Here is a 27,294-nt window from a genome sequence, read left to right as displayed (position 1 = left end):
CACTGCCGACTGGGAACGACGGTCGAATTTGGTTCGTCGCTCCTCCCTGCAACAGAGAGTGTGCCGGGTCGCAGAATGTAAAACTGGCACTTTTCAACTTTCTTTTATCACACACCGAAAGTTGAACCACTCCTTATTTTAGTTTGATTTGCTTTCGATTTAAGGTGGGCTATTTCTCATGACATTACGGTAGTGTTTACCTAGCTCTATTTTGCACGAAAATAGTGGTTTTACGCAATGTATAAAAACAAATAAAGTCGACGAGCAGGCAAACAACTTGCTCGTTGCGGCAAGAACAGCAAGCCCAACTTATCGTCCACTTTCTTTTTTTTTTCCTTCTTTTCCGTCGCTTCCCTTTCCGTTCCCTCTCTCGTGCTCACCGACGTTGGCACTTACAACTTGTAGCATCCAGTTCCCTCCCTCTACCCCTTCCCGGGCGCAGACACAGCAAAAGCTTGACCCGGGAATGCCTTTGGGACTCACGTGAAGCGTGCTATGAGATGCAGCAGCTCTTGCGGCAGCTGAGCACGTCCGCGGCCGAGTGGCGCCTGCGGTGCTTGCGTGGCCGGTGCTCTCCGGCGCTGGTGCCCCTCAGGGGCAGGAGCAGGGCCCGGTCCTGCGGGGAGCCCTCCAGGTGGGGGCGGGGGTAGGAGGAGCTCATGAAGTACGACTTGAGGCAGGACTTGAGGGGCCCCGGCAAGGGCAGCTGCTCTATGCGGTACACGCTCGTGCAGCCCACGATGGTGCGGCAGCACAGCTCCTGGAGCGAAAGCACTGCGAGGGAGGGGGGGGATGGTCAATTGTCTGACATACGAGCAAATATAGTCAAATATTGAATTCACAATGAGGGGGGTCGTCTAGACTAAATCGCACGAGGGCTTTATTCAATACAGATTCAAGCATATGTTGAAATATATTTGCGGATGCACAAGGATCGACAAGCGTGAAACTGAAAATATAAGTTTAATCAGCAAACTTGCATCAGAAGAAATAGAAAGAATGAGCGTCGAGAAAGCAGCAACAAGCATTGAAGTATCGACGGGACAGCTGGATAGCGCAAGAGTTAGTAAGGCCATGTTGGCCTCCTTAAACATTCCATATCTCAAACATTCGGTCTAGAATGTCCGAGTGTCGAACGTTTAAGGTGCGTTTATACTTCAACGTAATGTCGACGGGCGCGGCGTAGCGCAGCGCACACTGATACTGATTGGTCGCAGATATCGAGTTCCTGGTCGCCGGCCAATGAAAGGCGCACGTTCTGCGCTACGCTGCGTTTACTGCGCTCAACGTCGGAGTATAAACAGCCCTTTAGGGTAAGAGTGAGCGCTAATCTTCTAGAAGTGTGGAGTAGCGTTCCCTCTCGGCCATGTACGTGGCAACATTCCTTTATCCCTCTGGAAATCAATAAGAGGAATTGTCTACCAAACGAAACTGTTAACCTACCATCGCTCGACGTTTTTGCAGATTCTATTAGAGCTCTCAAGTTAAATTAGCTTCGAACGATTGTATGTAACCACCCCTGCTATGGCTTACTTTTGTAAGGCACGGTATCCTCTAAATAAATAAATAATAATACACATATCAGTACTGTGAACGTCACATTAAAAAATATTTCAGATCTAAGAAAACTTCCAAAATCCCCATTTCCAATTTTTATATAGTTTTAGTCTAAAACTATTTTGGTAGTGCGAATTTCAAAATACTCAATATTTCGAACAAACATAAACATCTTGAACACCAGAAACACCTGGGTGTTCGGGAGAACACTCAGATGTTCAAGAGGTCAAATGCACCCCGTTATTTGTAACAGATAATTTAATCGCTCTGCACATAGCACACCTGTCTTACAAATTTATTTTCTAAAAAATAAACTAAACAATTCATCTGCTTTTGCCACTTGGCAGCTGTCAACAATGACAACTATTTCTATCACCAGACAATGGTCGGTGGCAAATGCGCACTAGGCCTAGTCCTCGTCTCGTACTCATTAAGTTACGTCGACCAGAACTTCCTTGTGCCGCGAAATTCGGTTTGACGCCTAGAAAGACAAAGGCCCAGAGGCAGCGCTTGTGGACAGATTGAATCCGCACCCAGCTCCGATCTGCGAGTACCATCGGTAAGTAGCACGTGTTCCTCGGAAGCTGTACCGATGCTTCTGACATGCTTCGTGAGAACTTGGTCGGCACAAAATCGTTTGTCCCACAGAGTTTACGCTGCACCTACAAGAAAAATATTTGAAAAACTTTCTATAACGTCAAACACTTACCGATTGGAAACGACCGAGTGCCATCTCTACGTGAAGATGGGTTATCACTTTCGTAGGATCTACCTATTAGTGACGATTCACGATACTGTCACTATAGTGATCTCAAAATACTAATCAATTTTCGGTAGTTCTTCTTGAAATTCATTAAATCAAGGTTTGACTGCACTATGGTGCCAGGAATGCACCTCCAACTGGTTTGTTCACCGCGTCGTAAAAAGACGTTCCTCGATTTCTGCCTGCTGACGTCGTACAAGTGCAGCGATGCAATTCACCAGGGTCGTTTTGTAGCAGCCAAAAGTCAATTATGGAGCAGCAAAAGTACTTTTGGAGCACAGGCACAAACTTTTATTTTTGTTCGTACCACCGTGGATATTGGATGTCAAGATTCGTGTGTTGGCCTATCCAACTAAAAAAACATGCATGCTTTGCCCTCACACTTCAGTGCAATGCAGGTTTTGATTTCCTCAAACACAAAACTAGCTGTTCAGTTGCACATGGAAGCACTAGGCACGACAACAAGATGCTGATCGATGAAGGACAGAATGGACTGCTATGAATGGTCATTTTAGGTTTGAAATAAAATGTAAACCGAATAGTGTATTCCGCTAAAAGAATGTTAGAATAATCTTGAGCACAAAAATGAATGTTTCATTCAATTTCTAAAGGTTGTAATAAAACAAATTCGTAAATCCTATTAAAAAAAAAAAAAAATCTTGCCAACATTTGGTACGTAGAACTTTGTAATAACAGAAATTGGCATGTGAACGGTAAATATGCCTTCTTAAAACAATGCAGCCAAAGTCGTCAAGGTCCCTCCTACTGTTCCACCTAATTTAGTTTTAATCTATTTATCGACTGAAACTCGAACGAATAAAACATAGAGAAAGCGGACAACTAAACGAAGCAGTTAATATAAAAATAAACCTATAGAGCAGTTCATATTAATTTTCTCGCGAGTCGCCTCGCTAAATCCCGAATTTAAAAATGTTGCGGGGATACCGCAGTCTATCGTGAATAATAGCCGCAGTTTAGTTGAGAAATTTTTACTGCAACTAACAGCAGTTAGATTAACACTCACAAGGTTCCTTTTTTTTAATATCCCGAACGCTCGCACATTGAATGCCCCACTCTCAGGGAATCCTTTTCCTAAACAAGATAAACAAAATAACAACGATGCTTGCTTCGCGGTTGCCACTTCGCTACAGCACACAAGAGAAGTGCACTCGACAAAGCTAACTTGCGCGCCAGAGCAGACTAGGAACACGAGATATTGCAAAAATTTTGAGTACTGTCAGTGTTTGACAACGACGGAGAGCTTAAATAGGACCGTACATTATTTGCGGCCAAAGTATAAAGGTCTGAAAATTTTCACGAGCCCACCGTAACAATCTGGACACATGCCATCGCATCGTAACAATCTGGACCGGGCCATCGCGTTTTCAGTATTAATAAAGTGAAATCGAGTTTTGGTGCAAAGCTGGCACGAGTTTCTTACACTTCGGCTAAATGCGGCAAGATGCAGCAGCGTAAGCCCTTTGGTGCAGTTTGGTGCACATGGCGCAGCAATCGCTCCGCCGGAGGTGCCGCGTCGTCGCCGGGCGCGACCCTGGCGGCGTCGCAGCGGTGCCTGCCGCAAGCACCCGTTCCGCTGCGGGTCACTTCCAGCTCCACAGTTCACGAAAGCTTCGACAGCCAGGGGCAGGGATGCCACGACGATTGCGACATTTGCATTTGCTCACGCTTTTGGCAACGTTTGTACAACCAGCCGCCGAGATTGCGACGTCCGACGGCACGACGCTTGGGCTTTTGCGACAACGTCCGTTGTCGCTTCGGGGCACTTTGGTGTTTGGGGTGGAATGGGACACTGAACACGCCGGATGGATACAGTGGAATCTCGTTGACATGATTCGGCATAATATGATTTCAGTATAATACATTGTTTTTTTTTTCTTCCCAGCCAACATGCCATAGGAGCAATGTATTTTGATACCAACAATACGATCATACATTTGCTTGACATCGGATAATACGGCTTCAAAAGTGGGTTTTTATGGGCATTTAAAAAAATGTATGCCTTTACATTCCAGTATACTGGAATCAATGAGCTCGAATCACAAACGACCCGTTGCACGACCACAGCAAGACAGCCACAGTTAAAGGGCAACTCCGCTCAATTCCGAAAAATTTAGGCTTACATGTGATTCCATTTCACAAAGCACTACTAAACAACTCTACGTCTTCGGATTCGCGAAATGTGAAATATTATTTGTGTAATCCTAATTTAAACACCAGCTGATACCGAAACCGAAACTTCGGTTGCGTCAGGCAACATTGGTCTCCTGTGGTCAGAGTCATGGGCACGTCACGTCGAGCCACGTGGTCTTGTGACGTTCGGGAGGGGGGCGAGGGACAGGACACGCGATGCACGCAGGTCGCTTCGCGTGGCGTGGATAGTGACGGCCCGGGCGAGAGGGGGAAGGGGAGAAGACGAAAGAGAAAGGGAGCGGAGAAACAGACCGATAAGCGCGCAGGGCAGCGCAAACTAGCGCATCCGCGTTGCGGTGACCACGTGAACGCCCGGTCAGCCAACACCGGGAGGAGAAACTCATGACGTCCTCGTTCAATTTCGCTCTGAGAAGTAAAAACAAGCAAAACGTGAGAATGACGTACACATGCATCTGACGTAGTGTCTCAACGTTTGCCGCTCCAACTCCGTCGCACTGACTGCGCTGACGATTGCGTCTCGCGTCGCACGCTAGAGTTGGCAGATTTCGGCGACTTGGCTCACTTGAAGGTTTGCTGGCCAGTTTATTAAATATATAGATGGAATTAGATCGTAATATTTGACATGGGGTCTTCCTATATGATACTGAAGAGGGCTACATAGTTTTCTAAATATCAAAAATGAAGCGGAGTTGCCCTTTAACGCTGGGTTGTTCCAACATGGCCACCCAGTCAGGTGTTGCTGTTCGCCATCAAGCGGCAAGTAGCACACTCTGGTTTCACGTGGCTAGGTGTGCGTTGCGCCCAGTTGGTAGCATTGGCGATGCTGGCCGCCTCTTGCGCAATTCTTGCGATTCCGCGAGTTTTCTTTAGTTTGTCGAGTGCGCTTTGTCTCGCTTTGTATGTTTGTTTTCTGGTGCTCCTTATTCACGGCTCTCATGGTATCACTAACCACCGTGACAGTGTCAAGAAAAAGTAAATCGCTGTCTCTAAAAGAAAAAAAAAAGGACATTATCTGCAAGGTCGAAGAAGGCCCGAAGAAGAAGCGCGTAGACCCTGGCACGCGATCTAGGCTTGCCGGTTTCAACTCTTCACAGTATCGTCGGCAAGCGGGAAGAAATCCCTTCGGCGCCAGTGTCAAGCAAACAAGAGGTGCACAGCATGCACAGATACAAGAGATTCTCCTGGCTTGGTTTAAAGAAGTATGAGCAGCAGGTGTGTATCAACGGTAAAGTTCTCCGCAAGAAGGTCGATGAGATCGCGAGCTGGCCGACTTAACTGTGGATTTTTTTTTTTTTTTAACTTTCAAAATAACTAGTTTACTGATATTGAAAAGAAAACCCAAACCAAAAATGATAGACTATTTCAAGGCTGCGGAATAAAAGCAAGTTTCTCACCGGGTGTGCATATTTTATTAAATTTTTGAGCTCATTTTGGATAATACGATTTGTGGGTAATAAGCTTTATTTTCAGTTCCCGTGGAAATCGTATCAATGAGATTGCACTGTACACGTTCCAGGCAGCTTGGCATTACTATGCGCCAACGCATCAGTGCCACCCATTGGGCAGCCCTGGACCAATTTTCAACTGGCATGTAACAAAACCGAAGGTTCTGCACTATTTGCGAGGTCGAATCTACCAGCTACCTACGACAAACGGCCAATCCTAATATACAGTCGAACCTCGATATAACGAACTTCAATGTAACGAAATCCTCGATTTAACGAAGTATTTTATTTTTCATAATTTCTTGCCCATAGACCCCATGTATTTTTAGTCCCTATATAACGAAGTCCATTTTGCTGCTATTTCAATATAACGAAGCGCCATTGCCATAGAAGGCAATAAATAAATCAACTCTAAAAAACAACTGCGCAAAAAAATTGTGGTTAAAAAAAAAATTATGCGCAAACGCGAGCGCTTGATAGGTTACTTCACGGGGACAGGCCTTCCAACGTTCCTAGGCTGCCCGAGGATGCGGCGCCGGTAGCGCCGGCGAGGCATGCGGCAAAGCGGATTCCGCGAGGCTGGCCAGAAAATGCCGGGCAAAAAGTTAACACGGCATAACAGCATCACCACTGACATTCACTGATCATCATAGTCCACTGTACCGCGGGTAGCGCGGGAGCCAACTTCAGCGGGGGAGCGACGTGATGGCGCGACCGCACGGGCAGTGCCATCTAGGAGAAGACCGAAAAGACCGATTATCGTCTAGCGAGCGTGATGTAAAGCAAAGGCGCAAGCACACTGTGGGCGCAAGGGGGCAAGTAAACTCAGTGCGGTCAAGAGTGCTGTGTAGGTTGGAAACATTGGCACCGCCTAAACTAAACAGCTTTATTTTTTAACCGGGCGGTTCACTCACGTGCTTGCTGCCATAAGGAAACGTAAAGTTCTTTCTTTGGATGAGAAAGCAAACGTTTTGGACGCCATCCTGAAGAAACTGCCGAGATCACGAGCACTCTAGAAGTGCTTACGCAATGGACGTACTGAGGAGGTACACGGCGTCGCATGGGCAGCAAGATGCCGTGCAAGCGCTCTGGGCGCTCGAACGCCGTATGACGCCGCCGACGCCGCTGCTACTGTCGGACAAGGCGCAAGCAAAACTCGCGGACTACTTTGCCCCTAAATAAATGTCATTTTCGGTGAGTTTTCATACCCGTAAAATGTTTCGGAATTTTTTTTTTTTTTTTTGCATGCTAAAGCCAAATTTCGATTTAGCGAAATTTCAATGTAACGAAGTAAATTGCGAATTTTACCGACTTCGTTACATCGAGGTTCAACTGTAGTCCAAATTATCTCGACCCTGCGATAAAAGAATAATGCGGGAAAAATTATGAAAATGTAAGCGGAGTTTGGAAGTCTTCCAGGTCCACCCAACATATAGTGCCAGCGTGTTAAGCGGTTACAAGGATGCAACACTGCCTCTATCGTGTCGTGCGCACACTTGGACAGCGGGCAGTTAGGCGGCCCCAACGTGCGTCTCGGGTCTCTGCCGAAGACGAGAAATTTAGCCAGTACGGTACCACTGCCAGCACGGAATCTTTGATGTGCATCGCGCAGTAGCGATTACACGACCACGCCCCGGTGCAATGCACATCCGGATTGAGACTGGCGGGGGTGGGAATCGAACCGAATATACCTAGGTTGAGCGACGCAAACTTTGGCTTCGTGTGCTCCGAGCTATGTGCGTTCTGCGATCTTACAGTAGATCCACCTAGACCGAAGACGTCGAATACTTCCCGCAAACAAAGAATACGTCCATGGGTGCCACGCGGCGGCCGTAAAACAACGTCGTACGACCCTGTAAACTTTCCCACTAAATTTAGCAGGAAGCGAATGCATTCTCCATTCGTGACATTTCGTCTGCCCGTCCCCAGTGTTATATCTCGTCTGTCTCATTAAAGGGGGAATTAAAGCAGCTTCCGAGATAGTCTATGTTGACAACTCAATCTACGGCCTCCGAGCATTTCAAATAAATTCAAGTTTAGATTGATAAGCGTCAGATTTCCCTATGAAAAACAAGAACAAAGATTGTGATATGACCAATTTTTTGTGAACGGCGTATAAACTGGAGGGCACCATCGGACGAGTGACAGCCAATTGCTGTCGATCACTTTCCAGGTGGCAAGGAGGCCGACCAACGGCAGACTGATTTTCCAATGTGTGCGATTTGCGTGTGGGAAGCGATCACTTGGGATTGGCTGATGCATGTTCAACATTACCCTCTGGTTTTTGCACCGAATTGCAAAAAAACAGGGCTGTCGCATCTTTGACTCCGTTTTTAAGGGGCAAATCGGACACGTGTCAATCTAACAAGGGTGTCGCTATCTTTGATCTTGCTTTTCATGGGGAAATTGGATGCACATGAACCTTTAAAGGAGACCGAAGATGAGGACTAGAGGAGGATATCAAATATAACGAAAAAATGGCAACCATTCTTTTATAATGTGGTTGCTGGGTTCTTATCTGTTGGAACACTACAAACCTAATCTTGGTTTTTTTTTAGAATGCTTAGAGGCTGTAGACAGAGTCATGACCATAAATGGACTATCTAAAAAATCGTACGGGTGCCCGTTTTACATTTAGTTGTCTTAAAATTACCTTTGGAGCCAGAAAACACATCTTAAGGGGGGATATGGCCTGGGAGGGTCAACTTTTGAACCCTTCACCCAATTTGGTTAAAATTTTGAGGGTTATTTCAGTACTATGAGGAAGGATAATCTGCTAAGTTTTAGCATTATTGGTCAACTTTACAGCATGCTACGGTTCTCGCACTTCAGAAAAAAGACACTTCATTAGGAAGTCTATCGTAGAAAAATAAAATTAGCTGGTGGCAAACTTTTTGCTTTAATGTGAATAACAATACCCACAGTGCAACCTAGATAAAAAATAAATTGCAAAATATGCAATTATAACAAAAATAAGAACATCCCAAAATTTAAAAAAAAAATGTAAAATTTTTGTTTAAAAAAAAAATTTTTTTTTTTTATGAAGGAGTAGATTTTTTGAACTGTGAAGTAGTCTATCTTGTTCCCCAGAAAATTTCAGTCCCAGAAAACCTTGAATGATGTCCCTCTGTATTCAGAATGTCAAATGATAGCTTTCCTAAAACAAGAATTCCTGCCAAAAAGTGAAACTGAGAAAAATGCGTTTGAAGTTTCAACTTGTTTTTTTTTTATTTTCGGACGATGCCAGAAACTTGAAATTTACCCGAGTCATTGGTGGCACCTTCAACTACATGAGCATGAGGAGGGCAGTGCGTTGAGGCCCCCGAAGAGATTCGTGAGCTTTGTGAAACTGATGCCACAGTCTCTTCCAACGACGCCTAGACGTACCGCGAGTTCGTTCTCTCGTTGCCGATTGATGGTGAGTGCGGTGTCGCGCCGATGTCTCCGCAAGTCGAGCAGCTAACAACAAACTAAAGGTTGATGTCAACTTCTTGTAAGCTCAGTAGTTTTCCGTGGCACTTGAGGCAGAGTAAAATCGCAACAAGAGTCTGCATGGCGGACACATTGAGGAGCTGTTCAGGGGCTTTTCAACGGGAGCGTCTGTCAGCTCCGGGTCGTCCGTAATCCCCGCGTCGAAATCGCGCAGGCTGAGCTTCCTCTCGAACGTGGTCAGCACATCCGATTCGGAGATGAAGCTGTAGACTCCGATGTCCGCCAAGCACCAGTTGAGCTTGGAGATCGTGACGACGGTGGCGGAGATGGCGACGATGGTGCCGGCGGAGACGGGTCCCCGTCTCCGCCGGCCCTTTGTTTCCGCCGTTGAGAACGCCGGCCAAAGCTACTGCGAGTGCTAACTTTGGAAGCAGGCATTTCTCGGCAGAAAAACTACCGGGAACAAAGAGGGAAAACGAATCTAAACAGCGGCAAACTAGCGATACGATCAGAAGTGAAAGAAGCTGCCGATAGCGCGCGCAGGCGGCCAATCGTGAGCCCTGTTTCGGGTCACAACCAATGGGATTGCTGGTATCATAGTTCCCACGTTTTTTCTGCTTGTATGTACGGGGTTCTCCCGGGACACAGATAGCCTCAAACGTAGCAAGCTTCTATGGGCAGAAACTAGAAGAAACGGCGCTTCCAACGAGGGTAAGATATCTCGGCTGCGTCGAACGAGCGCGGAGTAGGCCTAATTTGAAAATGCCGAACTTCGCCGTCTGCTTGCTCGGCGGGTCGCCGCGCGCGGCCGCGAGCTTGCCGAAAATAATTTTTTTGTGAAATAAATACTGCGCATTTATAAATAAAACTTTCTGAAACTATGCTTCAGAACATAGTGAACCCAAATATAATATTTTTTGAAAATGCATTTTTTCGAAAAAAAAATGGAATTTCGTGGCCGTATCCCCCCTTAAAGTAAAAAGAGAAAGAAGGGGAACTCACCCCTGTTGGCCTTCCAGAGGTGCTTCATGCCGTTCCTGCGGAGGGCCATGCGGGACAGCTCCACGAAGGACTCGGTGACGTTGAAGTCGCACAGGGGGCTCACCTCGAAGAAGGCCATGCCGTGCTTATGGGCATACTCCGCCGCCTCATGCTGGCCCACCTCCCGCCGGAAGGCCAGGTGCAGCCGGTTGCCCATCAAGATCTTGGAGATGCCCGGGGCGTGCTGCGACAGCAAGGTGCCCATACGTCAGAAGGGCACCAAGGATAGATGACAACCACAAGGGGACATCATCGAGATGGACTAATTCCAGGTAAAGCGGACATCACCGAACAAGGCACCAAGGGCAGGTGTGGACCATAAGAGGACATCATTCAGAGAGGTGCATAAGCCAGGTAAAGAGGACGTCAGCAAACAAGACATCAAGAGCAGGTGGAAACATCAAACATTACCGAACCAAGCACCAAGGCCAGGAGGGCCCACAAGAAGGTATCACCTAAACAGTTTATCAAGGTCAGGTGACGACTACAAGAGGGCATCACCAAAAAAGGTGCCAAGGCTAGGTAAAGACCACAAGACCTCATCAAAAAATGACCGCATCTCCACGTGGTGAATGATGTTGATTGGGGCGAAGCTCTGGTGGTGCTGATGATACTGATTTTGTTCATAGGTAGTGATGATGTCAGAAAGAGAATGCGTGGTATAGAACGTGGTTATATACGTATTTGAGCATTTGACTGCAGCGCCCTCTCGTCTATAAACATTGAGCCAATGCATGCAAAGTTTAACGCGATTATATACGCATTTGACCGCAGCGCCCCCTCTTGTATAGACGTTGAGCGGCTACATGCAATGTTTCATTAATGACATTCCCAGCTCTTGAGTTACTACCACATCTCAGAGCCACCTACTCGTCCCGCAGTCGTGGCCAAGTGGTTAAGGCGATGGACTGGAAATCCATTGGGGTCTCCCCGCAGAGGTTCGAATCCTGTCAACTGCGCAAACATTTTTTTTTTTAAGAAGACAGATGAGATGGCAATCGATGTGAGCACGGACGCCGAACGGACGAGGCTAAACCCTAAGGAGCTTCGCCCCTAAAAGGCATGAAGGCCAGGTGGGGACCACAGGAGGGCATCGACCATACAAGTGCCAGGGCCATGTGGGAACAACAAAAGGGCATCACCAAAACAGGCACCAACGCCAGGTGATCACCACAAGAAAACATCCAAACAGGCATTAAGGTCTAAGGAAGGGGACAGAATCCAAACAGGTACTAAGGTTAGCTGGAGACCACAAGAGGACATTACCTAAACAGGCACCAAGGCCAGGTGGGGACCATAAGAGGGCATCAGCCAAACAGGCACCAAGGCCAGGCAGAGACCCATCTGGCTTCAAAATCTGCCCGATATTGGGAATTCCACTAACAAAATAACCGCCAGAAATTGTAAAATGGACCTGCCAAGCTCTCCCCAATATGATTTATCTTCTTTCTATAGACCAGTGTCCGGAAGTGCTCGTTTTAGCCTCGACCGCAAGGAGCAAAAGCGAACAATAATCTCGAACCCAGACGCTCACGGGGAGGGGGGGCTGCGTCGGCCTGCGCAGCCGCTTCCCGTTGAGGGCTTCTTCGCTGGTGTGCCGACTGCCGTTTCGCCGGCATCGGTCCTGTTTACCGCGGTATGTGAGTATAGTGCCCATAATGTGAGAGGCGTGTGTCCATACGCCACTTTGCCGCTGTTGGTTTCCATCTAGCCGAGCCAGAAAACATCTCGCGACGAGTTGTTTCTCTTATTTTCTTGATCGAGATGGGTTCTCGAATGTTCACGACATCTTATCTGTTGAAGAACGGGCCGCGGAGGCTTCTGGTGAAGACATCTTTCACGATGTGCCGGTGCATTCGGACAGCCTGCCACATCCAGCTCACCAAAGCAACGCCGCCAATGCAGCCCCCCCCCCCCCTCCTGCCTGCCAGTTCTCTCCGCGTGGTGGCGCGAGCGTAGATAAACGTGGTGGCGCCCTGGAATTGGCGCAGACACTGGTCTATAGACAGACACGCTGTTTACAAACAAGCCCGCGTTTGCCGACACCAGGTGTGGGCACTGTGCGAGCGCAGAAACCAGATTCGCGTCAAGTGAAGCTTCTGTGCATGCGCCGTTGCTACAACAGCACCACCGCACAGGGGTTACGTCAGAGCCGTGTGTTGGTCTATACATATATAAAAAATGAACTGTGTATGCCAGGCTGCATATCACAACAACGCAAGGGATGAGAAATGAGAGTGCACTCACTTTCTCCACCTCCTGGAGCCAGCGGCCAAGGCCATCAAAGGACCAGCGGTTGGTGATGTCGTATACCAGGATGATGCCCTGGGCGCCCCTCGAGTAGGACCGGATGATGGTCGAAAAGCGGCCCTGCCCAGACGTGTCCCTGAGGAAAGAATGACAGTCATTGTGTTCTAAAGGCACGGGCAGAGGAAAACAAGGGATCCATCCAACCAAAGGCTGATCCAAAAGCCAAGTTGACACATGAGTCCAAGCCTTCTTTAAAGCCAACACCACTCTTCTCTAGCCTTGTCTCTTATCCTTGTAGGTACAATAGGCACATTAAAGGCCGGGATGTGTAAACACTGGTTTAGATTTCTAGCTAAAATAATACAAAAGAGGAAGTATGTTGTGGTTTTCCTTTGCACTGCAAAGGCTATGAATGACACAGTGCTATTCAATTTTAATCACTAATCACAAACCCTTAACTTAAAGTAACAAAGGGCATTGATGCCCAAGAGCATTTTATCACTATTCTGTCCTCAACATTTAAGCCTTTGATTATTCATGTCCCACATATCTTCTCCACATGTGCTATGTCATCTTACGGCAAAGTCAAATTAGGGGTTTTACATACCAAACCAGAAAAGTCATCTGACAAACCCCAGCAGAGGACTGGGGATTCATTTCAATCACCTGGGGATCTTTCCACGTGCAACTGAAATCTTGGTTACACGGAGCCCTCTGCAATAAGCCTCATCAAATAACGGGCACCTCAACCGGGATTCGAGTTTGCCACCTAGGGATGCATAGGAGCCACTGGGGCAGCTGCAATCTTATGACAATTTTTAAAACTAGAGACGTCATACCGGTCACTAACCAAGTCTTAAAAACGGTTCTGCAGTTTATTGAAAGTCTACGTCAATAGTCCATTTCTAGACACAAACTGTGTCTAGATACAGTGTCTGTGTCCGGACACGGTATCCAGAGATTCAGACTGCACCGAGACGCAGATGTGTCCAAAGACGTACAGACATGTCCAGAGACACAGACCGTGTTTAGTGACAAAAACGGTGTCCAGAGACAAAAACTGTGTCCAAAGACTGTATGTGCATCCAGAGAGACAGAGAATGCCGGTTTGCAACAAGCCGCGTTCGCCAAACTGCCTCACCAGAGGTGCAGTCGGATCCGCTTGCCGTCCAGCAGCACGGTGGTGGTGCGGTACGAGGCAAAGCCGCCGGGAGCACTGAAAGGCGACTCCAGGGCCCCGTCCTCGAAGCCTCCCAGGATCTCCCCCTTGCCCACATCACTGTCCCCGACCAGCAGGAACTTGAGCAGGTAGTCGTACGTCTTGGCAGTGGGGCCCGCCCCTGCGGCCCCTACGCCCACCACGCCACCTCCGTTCACCAGAGGTTCCATCGCTGCTCGGGCTGCACCAGCCCAGACTTGGCTCCTCGGGGAAACGGCCTTGTGGTTCTGGGAAGGGGAAAGAGCAAGTTGATTGCCACACTGCAGCTTGAAACTATGGTGCCTGGGGTTTGATTTTGGTTACCAAGGGAGCGAATATAAATTGCCTCTCACGGGACGAGCGGAGGTAGCGTTTGTGGACAGTTCATCGGCCACAAAGCTTTATTCTTCGACGGAAATAAAACAAGAAAACACCGTGTATCATCAGCTAAAGGAACGAGAAAGCCTTTAGTGTCTGCTACGAACTGAGTGCCACAACCAAGTGAGGTTCGATGAAGGCTGAAATTTTTATGGTATGCTATTTCACGTTTAAAGCCATTTACAATCTAAGCTTCATTTTCAAATTTATCCTTGTTCCACTGCTGTGTCACGTTTAAAGCCATTTACAATCTAAGCTTCGTTTTCAAATTTATTCTTGTTCCGCAGCTGTACACAAGCTGACGTCGACCGGTGGATGAAGAGGTATAAGGACAAGCACATCAGAGGCTGCGAGACCTCTCTCGCTATTTGTATGTAGGTGAGACGCTTTTGCTAAATTATTGCCAGATTGCAAACTCGTGAAAGGGTCAAAAATGCCTCCATTGATTCCACGCAAGCTGCGGTACCATATCCAATCAGCAGCCGAGAGCACTCTCGCCTTCACGTCAACCACAATCAGACCCCCGCAACGGATCTCCGACTGGCGCCTTTACAGCGCCCTTTTTTGTGGAGACAGTTAACGTCCCCAAATGAGGACATTGCTTGCTGGTATCAGAGCAGCGAAGGTGCATACGGCAGACACCTGGCATTCTTCTATAGGTCGCCTTCCAGCTTGACACTTAAGGGAAACTTCGGCACTTACAAGATGGGACAGCACGAGGACAGCAACGCTTGTGTTTGCTCATCTTTTTTCACTGCAACGTCTACGACCGTCCCCCAGGATCATGATATCTGACAGCACGACACGCTGGCTCCTGTGATGTAATTTGTGGCGACTTGAGGACAATTTACAATGCATGGACAGCATAGGATGCAAAACACACCACTCGAAATCACGTTCTAGGCACCAAAGTCATACTGCACTAGATAAACTGCCTTGCACAGCAGGGAGACAAGCTACCTTATCAAAGGGAAGAGCATTCCACACAAACTACCGTAAATATCCTATTCCACTTTCAACTTTTGTGTCAAAAAAAAAAAGTGAAGGCAGGCTTTTGTGAAAACTTCCATCTTGGATGCACATTGCAGGTTCTTTAGCTGCAATGTATGTCACATTGAATAAACCTACCATGTGCAGCTTTATGGTAATTGGAATGACTTTGTTCCTATTGACTTAAGCCACCAAAAAAAATGTAATACAAATTGGACTGAACGAGAGACCATTTTTAAATGTGAAAATTTCTACTAGACAGAGCCTTTTTAATGCAAGCAGGCATAACCCCGCTGCACTTAAAACACCAGTATTCATTTGTGTATAGACCTTTCTAGACTGTCTCACGGGCACTGCCATCTTGGAATCGTGCGATGCGGTCGCCGTAAGGCGTTTCACCGTCTCGCTCTGTAAAGCGTCGTCCGACGCTTATCTTTACTGCCCAAGTCCATGTCATAATCATAAGCACAACTTCTCCACTTGATTTTATAACACGTTTTGGCTATCTCCATCAGCAGCATACTGGCTACGTGTGGTGAGGTTAGAGGAGGCACAGGAATCAGCCTTAGCATTGGCGCACACAGAGTTTGTAGGTGAGCATGAGTTGAGAGGCCAATGGCCTACACCAGCTCAGGTTTTCTCGAGGACAGTGACAACACATTCAAAATAAGAAGTGCAATGTATATATATGATAGCGCATTTAGGATCGTAATACGCAACTAATATAGTCAACGTAAGGATTCACTGTGGGTGTCTCACGAAAGCATCGTGCTCCACCTTCCTAAAAATTCAAAAACAGCGGCTTTTGATCATATGGTGGTAAAAACATTAGCTTCATGGGCTCATTTAGGAATTTAAAGTAACTGTGCATTGCACCCAGTTCCATGTCTGTGGTCACTCAAGTGCTTCAACAATTATCTTCAAGGGCCACTGACAACCCCAAGATCGATATTTTTCTTTTACCGTCTCAAAAGCTTCAAAAACGCGTGGTGGAAGACAAAAAAAAAAAGAAATCTTAGTATAAAAGAAAAAGGATTTTGCAGCGCAAAACAGTTTGTCAAAGTTTGTGTCCTCCTCACCAATTTGAGCTCCTCCTCACATCTTTTCTTTTGTTATGTAATTGGCGAAGGAATTTTTAAAAATGGTAAGAGGTGTCGCAAGCTGCATATCTATAATATTTATTATTGTCATTCATGAAATATAGTTCTTTCAACGACGACAGTAAAGGCACTACATGCTGACTTTGAAAAATAAAAATCAGAGACCGGAAAGTGTTAATGACGAAACATCAGCCATCTCCTAGCTTTACCTTCATACTCTCAATATGGCGGCACCCAGTCGCTGTGCCGAGGGCGTTGAGAGGCATGCGCACGAAGGTGAAGTCCAAGACAGCTCGGACGAGTTCTTTTTCTCGGTGCCGGACGACCTCTTAAATAACCTCTCGCGCAGCATCGCCCCTAGCGTCGCTCACAAACGTCTGCTATACGGATTCGTCTTCCTTACCTTTTTAAAAATTGTTTTAGACCGACCAACGCAGCTAAAAAACAGAGGAACTGAAAAAGGGTGCGTCGTCTGCATGCAAAGAAAGGTCTCGCGAAATACTTTCACGGTTGGCCGGGTAGGACGTGCGCGTGGCCATGAACGATGGGAGGGAAAGAGAGAAAGTTAAACAACACTTCTTGCTTGAAGTCGTTCGAAGAGGAACAGAATAGACCACTTCGCTAACTACGTCATAGTTCAAGCAAGTGCTTCAAATCAAGCCTTCTGAAAAAAAAAACATTTTTTTCCTGCAAATACAGTTTTTGAGCTTGATCTTTTTAGGGCAATGCCTAGAAATCATTTCCAGTCGTTTCAAAAGCGTGTCACAGACAGCTTGCGAGCGCATCAGGTATACGCAATAGGTGGCGGCACCCAAAAGAAGCCGCCTGTACACAAATCACCCAAGTGCAGCGTTGGCGATGTCGGATTTACTTTCGGCAGCTGGCGACGCTGCCGAAAGGAAAAAGCACTTCCGTTTGAACAAATTAAAATTTGTCTACACAAATTCTGACATTCGACTTCAGACAAGCTTGCCGGAGGTCACTTCTCTTGTGCTTTTTAATTTCATTTCGCAAATTTCGCGGAAAACCGATACACACCCGCCGGCAATATGAAGGTGAACACCTTACCTGGTTTCTTGCCTGTTTTACGGCTCCCTAAAGCTATATTAACTCTCAACGTCTCAAATGGTACGTGGTTTGAGGGTCTAAACTTTGCGTTCTAGCCCTCTTCTGGAACAGAGCTTGTTCCAAAACTTGCACGAGTGTCAAAAACAAGAAGAGGGATGTTCACCTTCATATCGCTCACGGGTGTACTCGCTCGACGGGTCAGTCACTATGTTCTGAATATGTGGAAGAAAATGTACATATAACAAATAGCTTATTTTTTAAGGAAACCTTTGCGAAATTTTGTTAATAGACACCTTAGGAGGGTAGATAGTTGGAAAAAAAGTTTCCTACTCTGCCTAGGATGGGCCATCCAAACACCTTAAGTCTTTAATTTCAAAAAAAGAAGAAAAAAAGACAGGTAGAGACATTATTGTTTCTTTTTCACAGTCTGCACGTCATTACAGAAGGGCTTTCCGGTGGGCGATGTTCAGAAAAAATTGGTGTCATCGAAAATTAAAAAGTGAGCACGAACCATGCGAGTTGATCTGTTCTCAGTGATTGAGCACATTGTTACTCAGGTTGTCAAATTATTTTTTTTTATGCTTCCATGCATTACTCTCTTCATTATATTATTATGGAATTTAGTGTCGGCGGGTACGGCAGTGGACAATAGCAATCCTCCTTCCGCATCGGTTCAGTCGTTTCGCCGCCGAACCTGGCCAAACGACGAACATGAACATGTTCGTAAAAACATGCACAATTTAGACTCGAAATCACTTCATAGTTCTTAAAGCGGTCCAGTACCACTGTATCGATGGCTGCGCATCTCAAAAGACATTTGTTTAATGAAATGAAGCAAAAACTATGTAGCACATCAACGCAGCCACGAGCGCGCCGAAACTGACCAAACTGAACCCACCTCATGGTGGCAAGCAAGTTGGCACCCTCTATCCGCCGGTCAGATGACTGCTCAGATGGAAAGATCTATAAGCCCAGGCTCCCAACTAAAAGAAGTCCATGACATTTTCTGAGCTTGAAAAATGGTCCCCGAATCTCTACCCTACGAATACCAAAGCGTTAACTCGCGAGAACAAATAAATAGCTCCGGGTTGCATGTAGTAATGCTGCAGTGCCAAACACCACGCCACATGCAGTAATGCTAACACTCACTAGCCTGACCTAGCAAAGTACAACATAAGGTAGGAAACATAACAGCAATATATGTTCAATGCACTCGGAAAAAGGAAGTATATATGCAACATGGAGCGGATAACTGCCAAGAGACTGCATTAAAGGGATGGTGAACCCAACATTTCAGTGTCTATAATAAGCGGTGCACTATCTTTTCATGAGTAAGCAGCCCCTGGTGTGCACAAGCACACACAACGGAATTGACGTCATCATATCCGCATTCACGCTTAATAAGCTCGAATGGGGATATGATGACGTCAATTTGTTTAAGGGTTCACCATTCCTTTGACAAACATACCAGAGGGAAATTAAATGCTACTAATCACTACTGTAAACGACTACGGTATTTTTTGGTCTACAAGTTGCACCCTGCTATAAATGGTAGTTTTTACGAAAAAGCAAGTATACATAGGTTGCAGGCGACGTCATTCAAAGAGCGCTCCGATGAACACCAGAGACGAGGGCAAGAAGGAGCTCCCATCTTATCAGGACCCTCTTTTATGCCTCCCGGATTTGCACAGGTGTCGCTATTCTCCTCCCAGAAGATTATAGAAGATTACCCTGTCACTCAAAATTCTTACAAAAGCAGCTTCCCTCTCCTCCTCTTCATGATGGTCAAAAGTATGCGATGTGACGTCAGTGCAACTTATGTATATAAATTGCACCATTCTACAAATACCATTTTGTATGGTCGGTGCGGCAAAGCTGCGCTGATACCAAGCCCGCATATCTGTATTATGATTGCAATCTGCACACCCAGTGGAAGCCAGTTTCAATATTCTCGCTCAAGAAATTGCACGAGAAATATTGTCCCCACAGTCTAAATCTTGCACAGGTAAGTTCCATGCTTACGAGAGAAAAAAGAAATTACATGCAAGTTTCACTCTTGTACAAGACTCGCCGACATAAATTTATATGCCAGAAAACACTGCATATTTCCACGGCATCAATAGTTCACGAAGTTTCCGCATTGCGAGTTCGAGAAATATTTCGCGAGCGCAACTTTTGCGACTCGGACTGGTGCGCTATGTATTCTTAACCCGGGTTGAGGAATCTGCGCAAAAAACTATTCGCCTAAAATTTTAAAAATTGCAAAAATGGCAAAATCGAGGGCCTCGCTTAAATATATGTGGCATGCTCCATTTCCGCTTCCGACGGACTGTGGCAGATGCTACTACTGACGCCACAATCCGACGTAGCCAATTGAGCTGCGCCAAAAGTGCGTCGCCACGCCCCTCGTCTTTGTGCACTTACCGCAACCGACTAAACCGATCGTGCACGAAAACAAAGTTCAGGATCGCGGCACATTCGCCAGGCGTGATTGGACAATAGCAAACGCACGAAGCCGGTGAGCACCATGACGACACCCTCTGGCACTTCTTGATCGGCTCCATCGAATCGCAGCGTTGGCTGTGGTCAGACCATAGAGTTACTATAATGTACGCTAGAAATTCAACTGGCGCTAGTGTGCTGCGGCAAATTGAAGCAGATAGCAACCAGTCGGAAATTGACTTCCGGTAATGCATTTCTATGGGAAAAAGCTAGTGTATTTTCTCCCTGCACTCCATTATAAGAGCAAATATCACAAATACTTCGTACGTACTAGATAGATTGGAACATTTCTCAGTCACGCAGACGAAATAACTGGTCAGTTACGGCATTTTTATTTTAAATTCGTGGCATAAAAAACGGTACTAAAACGGCTTCGTACATGTATTTATGTGCACTGTCGGACACAGCACGAACATGGCATTGCCGCTCTCCACCATGGTGGATACATGTGCCAAACGAACAAAGGACACATGGAAAACCAAGAGAGACGTCAAGTACCATGCGGTAACACTGGAGCAGAAACTCCTTGTGTATGCAGACGATCAAAATAAAAATAAACAAGTACTGCTTTATTCTTTCTGCTCATGAATATGTGCAAAGGTGCTTGTTCTGCATTCAAAACATCACCCGCACGCTCAATATCTCTGAAAATAGGGAGAAGCCAGAGAACAGATCACCGAAAAAAGCTGCCCGGCATAAAGAATAATAAAAAGACTCACCTTTCATAGCCCAATTACTTTATTCTTTACATTTCAAATGTTTTTTTAACTGCTCGTAAAGATGCACAACGGAGTCATTTTCATATAGTGACACGATGGGCATAATCTCACGCGTGTGGCCGAGCGAGTGCGGGCGTCGCCAAACGGTTACAGTGTTTGACTTTCACACAGAGGCCCCGGGTTCGATTCCTGGAAGCGGAAGCTCTTTTGATTTATTCTTTCAACTTAGCATACTTGTAAGTTTGAGAATCTTGTGTGATTGAGGTTTGAATGTTCTACACACCGAACGTTCTACGCTGAATGTTCCAGAAAACCACGCGGGTTTCTGGAAACCCGCGTGGCGGTCTGGAGTCTGTTTCGCTCTTGCACTTGATTGTGCTACTCTCCCAACCTTCGACGCTACTTCTTTGTCTTTTTGTTTTGGGCACAAGATCTCCTTTATTAGACGTTTAGTTTCCTGCAGCGCTAACCGTCTCTCTGCCGGACATTTGTGACAATATTAGCAATGTACAGGGTGTTTCACGAAAGGTGGACAAATTCAATATTAAAAAAACTATCCACCGCACCAAAAAACGGCTAGTGTCGTTTGGTCTTAAGCCAGGAGCCTATTTAGAAAAATTATTAAAGTTTGGGGTAATGAAATTGTTAATTATTTTTGCGTAAATAATTTTTTTAAATATTAAGTGTAAAGGCATGGTTTCATTGGGAAACTTGCTGAGCATCATCGAAAAACACTAAATAAAAAAATTGGAGTGCAATTGACAACACATGCTGCATTTTACAGCTTTCTGAAAAACAGCGTCATTCCAAACAAGCTGGAGGGCAACAATAAAAATGCCACTAGTAGAAAATGGCTGGGGACAAAGTCACAGCATCGTCTTCCGATGAGGTCAGTGTGTTCGACTAAATCTTAACACTGGCAACCAACAAGCCGACCTACGAGGAGCACCTTTTGAATTGTGTTGGGTTCAGATGGCACCACATGTTTAGCAAACGAACATCTTCGAAGGTTCAAATATTGTGAATAAGTCGAGAGTTTAGCATGGCCTGCCGCAAGGATGTAGACCTTACAGTTTAGCTGAAAAACACCAATAAACATCCACCAGTGTAACAAATTCAAAAATCAATTAAAAACAAAACAAACTTCCACAATGTGTCCTGCATTGTGTCGTTCCACAATGTGTCCTGCGTTGCTGATCCCTGATTTCGTTTGCGACCGCACGAAACAAACCAACAATACATCCACTTACGCAAAATAAATAATCGCAGAAAAAGAAACAAATAAATAATCGCAGCCCACCTATTATGTTCCTCAAGGAAGTAAATGAACGAACATAGACATTTTTATTACTTTATTGATCAAATAGGTAAACTGAGGAAGGCATCTCGGTATTTGGTGCACGAGCTTTGTTTTTCAGGGTCCCAAAAAGCCTCCAACCTATTTTTGACGCGCTCGTGCAGTTTTTCTGCTCCTCATTATCAGTTTTCGCACCCCCAGCCTCGCACCTGTCACAAGAGCAGTAACTTTAGCGCGCCCCAGCACAACATGCTTCAAGTCCTGTTAAAATTGACTGATTTAAGGGTTTTAGATGATGAAGCACAGCCACTTTCTAATTGGAACCATATGTTATTTTCACTCACTGAAAAGTAAACTAACATATTAGAGTAATTATTCAGCTTACTGCAACGATTAGCCCCTTGTACTGTGTCCCACTGGCCATAAACTCAACTGCTCGGACCGCATTAGTGTAGGTTTCGCGGCATTATTAACATAAATCTCAGTTAAAATCAAACACCCTGCATAATGACAATGTAAAGTCCCCCCCGATATGTCTCACAGAAACTATGAAGTGGGCCCAAATCATGCGACTGATCAAGTGTTGCATCGACACAAAGTGGTATGTATGCGAACTTGAAGAATGGCTTTATTGCTTCCATTTAAGTAAACAAGCCATAAATTGCCATTAGCAGACTAAATGCTTGCAATATTGTTGCTACATGGTCGCTCAAGCAACCTAGCTTTTAAATGTGCATAAGAAATTAATAAAACTGGGAAAATCTACCTTTGCCACTTTAAATGTTGCCAGCATATCAGGTGCGCAAACTATTATTAAATTGTTTCATATTTGTTATGTCCACATAAAAGAAAACACATCAGAAGTAACTTGCTCTATTTATAGGTAAAATATGAAAAGAGTAAAAAGATGCATGCCTGAAGCTCATTTTGGCTCAAATAACCATCTAGATACACAACTGAAGCGACTTTTACAACCCAGCAGCCAACAGAAAGTGTTATTACCACTTGCAGATTCTTATCTAAAACAAATAATGGCGCTGCATTAGTTTACTGTCACAATTCCCGCACTCCTATCCTTTCAGTGCCATCCCCCACCCAAGACTGCACACAGACTCACCGCGTCGGGGCAGCCACATTAAGAAGGACAATCGCATTATCCTAGCGATCGACAGCACTTTGGAGGAACGCCGCCGTCTGCGAGCTGGGCCATAAAATCACCACCACACCTCCTCCCACAACAGCTGGCATTCTGTCCACACATTCCTACCGGCACCCAACAAAAAACAGCCGCTGCGGCAGCTGCTGGCTCGGCTGAATGACGGCACATTCTGCTATCTATGCCGGATACGGTGCCAAGTTTTATTGCCGTCTCCCATCCCCTCCTCTATCGAGACTGCCGCATCAAAACAGACGAGCTGTCCGACCGGCTCACACCTGCTGAGGCCCTATACCCTTAAGGGGAGATGCAAGTATAAGAACAGCAACACTTTTCAAAAATGTGATTCTGGATTTTAGGGTGTTTTACATCCTTAAATCTTCTTATTTTATGTATATAAAAACCTAAGGACCGGTTATGATCACTAAATCAGCTAAATACATACTTTAACTCCCCGCAACGGCACTAGTTTTAGCCATTTTTGTGTTTGTACGTCACAATTCTTGAAATTGTGACGTACACACATTTGTGTTGAGAAGCAGGCCTCTCACACATCCCGACATATTTGTGTTGAGCAAAGTAGGCCTAGCCACCTCCTCTCTATCGCAGCTTTTTGTAGCTTAATTTTTCAGCAAATTCTTCACACAAAATTATTTTCCTGTTGCGAAAGAGTGTTGCTACACATCTACGGTGAGATTCAAATGTGTTTATCACTTTTTGTAATTTTGGGACACCTTCAAAGTTTGTGCACAGGAATTTTTGATCTATCACCACCAAACTTTGTGCCCATATGCTTTAGAATATGTAGAACACAACTATCAAGGTTTGGTTAAAGTATATTTATATTTTTAATTTATAAATAATTTAAGATCATTTGTTAGCTTTTCGAAACTGGCACTTTTGTGATTTTCACATATTTTAGAATAAAATAAGTCGCACACACATTACTTTTGTTCTTCATTGCACTCAGTGGTCTAAAAGGAATGAATTAGTTCATTTTACTAGGCTCTTTTAAGTATGTTGCCGTGCCCCACATGTGCGCAAGAACATGGTTTTTCCTGCATGTGCATAGCATCCAGAACATAAATGAGCTACCTATATCAAAACTAACACCACCTCTATAAAAAGATGCTCAACCACCATAAACTGTGAAAATTTCGTACAGTTACTGTAAATAATTTCAAAAAATGATTGCCCCTTTCGCATGTCTCCAAAGGGTACTCTGGCATTTTTTTCGTAATCCCCGATTTGCCTCAAATTTTACCAAATACACCAAAACCTGTTCCCCAATATTAGACCAAAACATTTTCTTGCAGTTATTGATTCTAAAAATTCGGTCCTCACCGTTCTTTCCTAACTGAAGCTCTAGAGCAGGGATGGCCAGGCCTACCAGGCCTAAGAGCCGCAAACGGAATTACGAAACTTTTAAGAGCCACTGGGGGGGGGGGGGGGGGGGGGGGCAAGTTTAAATTTTGTTTAGAGTCTGACTGTACGTATGAGTGCACAAGGCTGTACGACAGTACGTATACGGAGGTACAAAGCTGCCAAACCGCGAGCCGTACTTCATTCTGCCTGAAATCCCTTCTTTCTTTCCTGGGGAAATGCGGGAAGGGGGAGAGGGGGGTCCCCTTACGAGGGATCCGCGAGCCGCAGTTGGACCAGCAAAGAGCCGCATGCGGCTCGCGAGCCGCGGTTTGGCCACCCCTGCTCTAGAGCATACTGACAACAATGAAAACATGACGCCAGTGGCAGGCAGGGATTTACTCTCCACCTACAGCCAGTAGAATCTGTTCCTAACTGATTGCGAGATGTTCGATGGTGCCAAATGAACGCTTTGGAAGCTCACTCCAGCAACCGTACAGCAGCACACAAAAAAGCGGCGGTTTGTTTGTAAACAACTCATGTTTACAAACAAACCGGAGCGCCCCTAGCGGACGCCACCGGCGCCGCGCATGCGCGGTGGATGGTGGGCAAGAAGCCCGCCGTCGCCCATAAACAAACCATTGAATTGCGTTGTTGTCGGCGTCGGTGGGAGTCCCCGTGCTCTTTTTCGCGTTGGAATTGTTGATTCTACGTCCTCCTAACAATGTCTGACTACTTGAGCGGCGTCAGCAAAACTATTGAGGCAAAACTTTGGGTGAATAATGTGACGTGCGGCGATTCATTTCACGTGGACGCCGCAGAATGGGCGCTAAAGCCTGACTCCCACGATGAGATTCTGCTCGCTATTTTCACTCGGGACGTCGCTCGGACTGCAAACGCGTGGACCGTAGCTGAGATGGAGGACATCGATACTGAAAACCGCAAGTAGAATCGGGCATTACAAGTCGGTGATGGCCACTGGTAACAATGATCAACAACTTCTTGTATCTGTTTACACTTAGCCGACTTACCCCAACCAACCTTCAAATGTGTTTTGAGGCCTGCACTTAGTTCTTATCGCAATTACCGGGTCAATGTTTGGTTTACGGGCCGCTGTCGTTTGAACGAGCTGACGACAAAAAGCAGCCAAGTTTGAAAGAGCAGACGACAGTTCGAACGCACGCGCAATGGAGTACGGGCAAGAAGCACCGCGTCCCGCGTCAACAAACCATTCGAATGTCACGTTGTAGGCGTCTGTGTGAGTCTGCATACTCTTTTTCGCGTTGGAGTTGTCGATTCTACATCCTTATCGCAATGTCTTACCACTTGAATCGCCTGAGCGAAATTATCAAGGCTCGTTACGCCGCTAAACTTTCCGTAAATAATTTGACGTGCGGCGATTCATTCGCATGAACGCTGTAGAAACGCCAAAACCATGAAAAGATTCTTGTAGCTATTTTCGGTCGCGACGTCGTTCGTGCTGCAAAAATGTAAAAGGTAGCGGCGATGATCGACGTCGATACTGAAAATCGGAAGCGGGAACAGACCAAGCGTAACAAGTAGGTGATGGCCACCGGTACCAATAATTAACATCTTGTATCTACTGTTTACACCGAGCCTACTTAAGCCTTTTGAGGCCTGCAATTACTTCTTATTGCAATCACCGGGTCAAAGTTTGGTCTACGGGCCGCTTTTGTTTGAACAAGCAGACGACAAAAAGCAGACAACTTTGAAACAGCAGACGAAAGTTCGAACGATCAGGCGGCCGTGTGAATTTGAAGACGCACTGAACCCGTGGGTGGTCCGGACAACTTGAGGGTCTTCTCTCGTTCATGTTAGAACAAAGCAAATACATCTGGCGACCACAAATCGTGGCCCGCACACGCAATCGTAGTTCGACAGCGTCTCGTTTGCCCTTTTCACGGCTATCATCCGTGTTCTCGGACGAACGGAGGGTGCAAAAACACATGAAAACTGATCTTCAAACCTTTCCAGACTGTCTTGGTAAAAACCCCCATCGCAGCATTTTGACGAGAAGGCAGGGTTTTAGTCTCGTTTATTCCAAAGGAACACAGGAATGCATGTCTGGCACGGCGACTTCTGCCCACCGCCCCACACCGGAAGTGCGTCCGGCGCGCCACCACCGCGGCGTGACGTAGGAGAGTTGAGTTGGTGTATAAAACTGTCGGTTTTGGCATTGCCCTCATTCACCAATTTCACAATGAACATTCAGAATTCTTCGACACTAAATAACATGCCGGAAAGAGTAGAGGCCGGGGATTCGGAGAATGCAGTCTTGTGGGGGTAGCCCAAAAAATAACAAAAACCAAACTCACAAGGGTGATGTCAACATTACACAAGGACAAGCCAAACATTGATCAAACTCGCACTAAGGTGGCTCCGACAGAGAATTTATATGTGCCTTGTATTTCAGGAAAACATAAAAACGAACAACCTTGAGGAAATATATGAGATAGGATATCCGTGCAAGAACTGCTGATCGAGAGCCTACCCCTACTCTCCTTTAAAGGGAAGCTACGGAGCTTCTTGGAAAAAATGAGTTAGAAGTGAATTCTAGTGTATTTTTACCCCGTGAACCCGAATACCCAAACCATTTGCTGCGTAAGTATTGTTAAACGCGAAAAAAGCGCGAAAGACAGTCGCTGTCCGTGACGTCATCGACGGCTCTTTTGGCTGCCCAAGGCTAGGGAGGCGGGGCTTCATTCCTATTTTGAAATTGCTCGTATGGCTCTCCGGCGCGTCGCATTGAAAAACAATTTTGATATCTGTTAATCTAAAAGCCAAATGAACGCAATTCAATCGTTTTTTCTCAAATGTAGAAGTGCCCCATCTTCCCTTTAATG

At 45.9% G+C, this 27,294-nt stretch overlaps 1 protein-coding gene across 1 annotated transcript in view; it reads right to left on the bottom strand.

The window, feature by feature from the left end:
* The window catches only part of LOC120843654 (ras-related protein Rab-40B), a 46,229-nt gene that overhangs the window by 11,282 nt on the left and 7,653 nt on the right, over window positions 1–27,294 (bottom strand). Inside the window, exons 2-5 of the mRNA XM_040215084.2 lie at window positions 13,802–14,106; window positions 12,658–12,796; window positions 10,372–10,594; window positions 484–774 (exon numbers count right to left, since the gene is read on the bottom strand). Coding sequence (XP_040071018.1) covers window positions 494–774; window positions 10,372–10,594; window positions 12,658–12,796; window positions 13,802–14,049 — 891 coding nt within the window. The 5' untranslated portion in view covers window positions 14,050–14,106 and the 3' untranslated portion in view covers window positions 484–493. The remainder of the gene's footprint in view (window positions 1–483; window positions 775–10,371; window positions 10,595–12,657; window positions 12,797–13,801; window positions 14,107–27,294) is intronic.

Source organism: Ixodes scapularis, unplaced genomic scaffold (assembly GCF_016920785.2).
Source record: "Ixodes scapularis isolate PalLabHiFi unplaced genomic scaffold, ASM1692078v2 PGA_scaffold6__148_contigs__length_123643588, whole genome shotgun sequence".
NCBI lineage: Eukaryota > Metazoa > Arthropoda > Arachnida > Ixodida > Ixodidae > Ixodes > Ixodes scapularis.
The sequence above is the reverse complement of the archived record's forward strand: the minus strand, read 5'-3'. Positions and strand labels throughout refer to the sequence as shown.